Source organism: Larimichthys crocea, unplaced genomic scaffold, assembly GCF_000972845.2.
Source record: "Larimichthys crocea isolate SSNF unplaced genomic scaffold, L_crocea_2.0 scaffold148, whole genome shotgun sequence".
Classification (NCBI taxonomy): domain Eukaryota; kingdom Metazoa; phylum Chordata; class Actinopteri; family Sciaenidae; genus Larimichthys; species Larimichthys crocea.
The window spans coordinates 1204084-1208746 of NW_020852030.1; the positions used below are offsets into that span (position 1 = coordinate 1204084).

At 49.8% G+C, this 4663-nt stretch overlaps 2 protein-coding genes across 2 annotated transcripts in view; one reads left to right on the plus strand and one right to left on the minus strand.

The window, feature by feature from the left end:
* Positions 1-2202, minus strand: part of st14b (ST14 transmembrane serine protease matriptase b) — an 11234-nt gene extending 9032 nt beyond the window's left edge. Inside the window, exons 1-2 of the mRNA XM_027275670.1 lie at positions 1762-2202; positions 307-469 (exon numbers count right to left, since the gene is read on the minus strand). Of these exons, the coding sequence (XP_027131471.1) occupies positions 307-469; positions 1762-1803 (205 nt within the window). The 5' untranslated portion in view covers positions 1804-2202. The remainder of the gene's footprint in view (positions 1-306; positions 470-1761) is intronic.
* The window catches only part of LOC113744744 (macrophage mannose receptor 1-like), a 320504-nt gene that overhangs the window by 302820 nt on the left and 13021 nt on the right, over positions 1-4663 (plus strand). The gene's annotated exons all lie outside the window — the stretch shown is intronic.

A 4663-nucleotide genomic window follows, 5' to 3' on the forward strand; every position in this document is an offset into this window, starting at 1 on the left:
TTGACATTACTTTAGTTACTTTGCAGATTCATAAGAGAAAATAAAGAAAAAAACAAATAAATTATGATATGATGAATCCTCGATTTTTGGAACTTAAGTGACATTTTAAATGCACAGCTTCCTTTAACAGAACATTGGTGCACTGTGGTGCAGTGTATATTGAGCTGCCTTGTGTTTGTACAGTTCATTCCATTAAAGCCTGTGCAGCAGTCTAATGTTTGCTTCCAGACGATAACAGAAGCAGCTCTGTCAGTGTGAACACAGCACATGTTGTCTCTTTAAATAAACTGTTTAAAATGAGCTCACAGTTGAAGTGCCAGACCAGCAGACCGGTCAGCAGAGCCAGAGCGGCCGCTAAGACCAGCAGGCCGACTCCGATCCAGAGCTTCTTCCTGCGGCCCGGTTTCTTCTCCAGCTGCTTGGAGTCTGTGGCCGGCAGGAACTGAAGAGCCGTGTCCCAGTCGGGATCCTGCAGACAGTGGAGGGGGGAGGACGGGGAAGGACGGGGAAGGACGGGGGAGGACGGGGAAGGACGGGGGAGACGTTAGTTCATTTGTGTTGATTGTTAAAACTTCAGTCGACCAACAAGAAAGCGCTGCCAGCATCAGTGTCGCACTGAAACCCAGGATCATGAGTTCATCTTAAACACAGAGCACTGGCCTCACCGCGATGCACTGCAGCTAACAAGACTAACTTTGCCTTCATGAGGACTTTAAAGAGCCCTATCAGAGTGTGGACCTCCAGACCGGCTGCTCTCTGTACGGACCTGTCAGACTGTGGACCTCCAGACCGGCTGCTCTCTGTACGGACCTGTCAGACTGTGGACCTCCAGACCGGCTGCTCTCTGTACGGACCTGTCAGACTGTGGAGGTGCAGCAGGGTGGTGCCTGTGTTACGTGTTGTGTCCTGTCACTGCATGACGTGAGGCTGCACCTTACTAAAGACTTTCAGAGCAGAGCATGTGTCTCACACATCTTCTCATATCTGGAAACTTTTGGCTGCGTCCACCATGAGCTGTGTTCATAAGTGTCTCTGTGCTGAGCTGAACTCATCAAATATGAAAAACAAATGTTCAGTTTACTCAGCGACAGAAAAGCTGAAGGACAAAGTTTGGAACCAGTTCTACAGCTTGATAAAGTTCTGACTTCTGCTCCATGTTAATCTGCTACATGTTTCTGTTGAAGCTGGAACAACTGCTCGGTTCTTTAATGGACTGAAAATGTCCTCGTCTGTCCACTTCAGTTAAAATGTCCAACATCACAGCAGAAATAAACATGTAAACTTACAGTCTGCGGGGACGTCACGGCGACTACGTCCAGGTTTTAGACGGTCTGCGGGGACGTCACGGAGACTACGTCCAGGTTTTAGAGTTTTGGTTTCTAAATGTTTTTAAAAATGTTTGTTTGTGGTAAAATAATTCTCTGATGATTCAAACCGTCACATTGATCATTGATCATTGATCATTGATCATTGACTGATTGATCATTGATCATTGATCATTGATCATTGATCATTGGGCTTCAGCCCATTCAAACCGATAGAACTGCTGAGTACAGTCCAAAGTAAAGTCTGAGTGTGATCACGTTCATTCTGTCTGTGTGTGCTGTGGAAACCAGTCCGGACCGCAGAACCGGTGCAGTCTGGACCGGAAGCCACTTTAAACCTCTGAAGTCTGTTTGAAACAGAAACTGGGTCAGAGTTTCTGTTTTTGATCTCAGGCGAAACCGTGACGTCACAGCGGGTTACAGGTAGTGGACTCACCTGTCTCGGACTGAACTTCTGTCCCGAGTCCAATAAATCCATGTCCACGTCTCTCCGTGAGTGAGTGTGTGTGTGTGAGTGTGTGTGTGTGTGTGTGTGTCTAATCCTTCGTTCCTCTCGTGCTTTCTCCCGGTTGAGTCTCGCGCTCTGCTGCCATTACAGCCCGGCTGACATGGCGGCGTCAGGTGAGCAGCGTCAGGTGTCTCCGTCCGTCACGGAGCGGCAGGAAGAACTCCTCTGAGTGAGGCCGAGGTCGGTTTAGGACTCCGGAGTGTCGCTGCTGGTACCGGGTCGCTGTCAGAACCGGGTTTAACAGAGTTCAGACCCGAAGAAAAACGTCCGCTCGGTTCTGAAGGAGACGGGAACAAGGAAACTAGCGACAGACAGGTAGAGACACCTGAGACTGGTCACACCTGAGCTCCCATGATTCATTGCGCGACTCAAAACACAACTCTCAGCTGTGTCCGGATCATTTATGATATTTAATATAACATTTACCTGAGAACCGCATTAGCATGTTACCGACCTCGTGCAGTCCACGATGGGGAGGGGACCGGCTACCTAGACGAGCACGAGCGTACAGGATTAGAGTACGCCGTGTTGCGGGCATTAGCATCAGCTGGTTACATGACCGCCAGTGCCTAGACTGGGGGGTACGGTTCGGGGAAACAGTACTTCTTCTATTGGGTCTGCTCCTGTACGGACCTGTCGACTGTGGACCGCCATGACCTGCTCGCTCTCTTGTACTGACTGTCAGACTGTGACCTCAGGACCGGTGCTCTCTGTACGGAACTTCATAGACGGGACCTCCAACCGTTGCTCCCTGTACGGACCTTGCAGACTTTGGACCTCCAGACCGGCCGCTCTCCTGTACTGACCTGTCAGACGGGACCTCCAGACCTGGCTGCTCTCTGTACGGACCTGTGAGCCTGTGGGGGTCAGCAGTGGTTGGTGCCTGTGGTTACGTGTTGGTCGCTGTCACTGCATTGACGGGAGCTGCACCTTAATAAAGACTTTCAGAGCAGAGCATGTGTCTCACACATCTTCTCATATCTGGAAACTTTGGCTGCGCCACCATGAGCTGTGTTCATAAGTGTCTCCTGTGCTGAGTGAATCATCAAATATGAAAAACAAAGTTCAGTTTACTCAGCGACAGAAAAGCGGAAGGACAAAGTTTGGAACCAGTCTACAGCTTGATAAAGTTCTGACTTCTGCTCCATGTTAATCTGCTACATGTTTCTGTGAAGCTGGAAAAACTGCTCGGATCTCTTTAATGGGACTGAAAATGTCACAGCGTCTGTCCACTTCAGTTAAAATGTCCAACACACAGCAGAAATAAACATGTACACTACAGTCTGCGAGGACGTCATGGAGACTACGTCCAGGTTTAGACATCCGCTGCGAGGGACGTCACGAGAGACCTACGTCCGGTTTTAAGACAGCTGCAAGGACGTCACGGAGAACGACGTCCCGGTTTTTAGCAAGTCGCGGGGACGCACGGAGACTACGTCCAGGTTTAAGACAGTCGCGGGACCCACGGCACTACGTCCAGGTTTTAGACAGTCTGCGGGGACGTCACGGAGACTCGTCCAGTTTTAGACAGTACTGCGGGGACGTACTAGACGATACGTCCAGGTTTTAGTCAGTCTGGAGGGGACGTCACGGAGACTACGTCCAGGTTTAGATTACCAGTCTGCGGGGACGTCACGGAGACTACGTCCAGGTTTTAGGACAGTCGGCGGGGACGTCACGGAGACTACGTCAGTGTTAGACAGCTGCGGGGACGTCACGTAGACTAGTCCAGGTTTTAGACAGTCTGCGGGGACGTCACAGAGACTACGTCCAGGTTTAGACAGGCTGGGGACGTCACAGAGACAACGTCCAGGTTTTTAGACAGGTCTGCTGGACGTCACAGAGACTACGTCCAGGTTTTAGACGGTCTGCGGGGACGTCACGGAGACTACGTCCAGGTTTTGAGAGTTTTGGTTTCTAAATGTTTTTAAAAATGTTTGTTTGTGGTAAAATAATTCTCTTATGATTCAACCGTCACATTGATCATTGATCATTGACATGATCATTGACTATTGATAATTGATCATTGATCATTGATCATTGATCATGGGCTCAGCCCATTCAAACCGAGAAACTGCTGAGTACAGTCCAAAGTAAAGCTGATGTGATCACGTTCATTCTGTCGTGTGTGCTGTGGAAACCAGTCCGGGACCGCAGAACGGTGCAGTCTGGACCGAAGCCACTTTAAACCTCTGAAGTCTGTTGAAACAGAACTGGGTCAGAGTTTCTGTTTTGATCTCAGGCGAAACCGTGACGTCACAGCGGGTTACAGGTAGTGGACCACCTGTCCGGACTGAACTTCTGTCCCGAGTCCAATAAATCCATGTCCACGTCTCTCCGTGAGTGAGGTGGTGTGGTGTGAGTGTGTGTGTGTGTGTGTGTGTTCTAATCCTCGTTCCTCTCGTGCTTTCTCCCGGTTGAGTCTCGCGCTCTGCTGCCATTACACCCGGCTGACATGGCGCGTCGGGGAGCAGCGTCAGTGTCTCCGTCCGTCACGGAGCGGCAGGAAGAACTCCTCTGAGTGAGGCCGAGGTCGGTTTAGAACTCCGGAGTGTCGCTGCTGGTACGGGTCGCTGTCAGAACCGGGTTTAACAGGTTCAGACCCGAAGAAAAACGTCCGCTCGGTTCTGAAGGAGACGGGAACAAGGAAACTAGCGACAGACAGGTAGAGACACCTGAGGCTGGTCACACCTGAGCTCCCATGATTCATTGCGCGACTCAAAACACAACTCTCAGCTGTGTCCGGATCATTTATGATTTTAATTAACAGTTACCTGAGAACCGCAGTGGACAAAAAGTATATATATATATATATATATATATATTATAT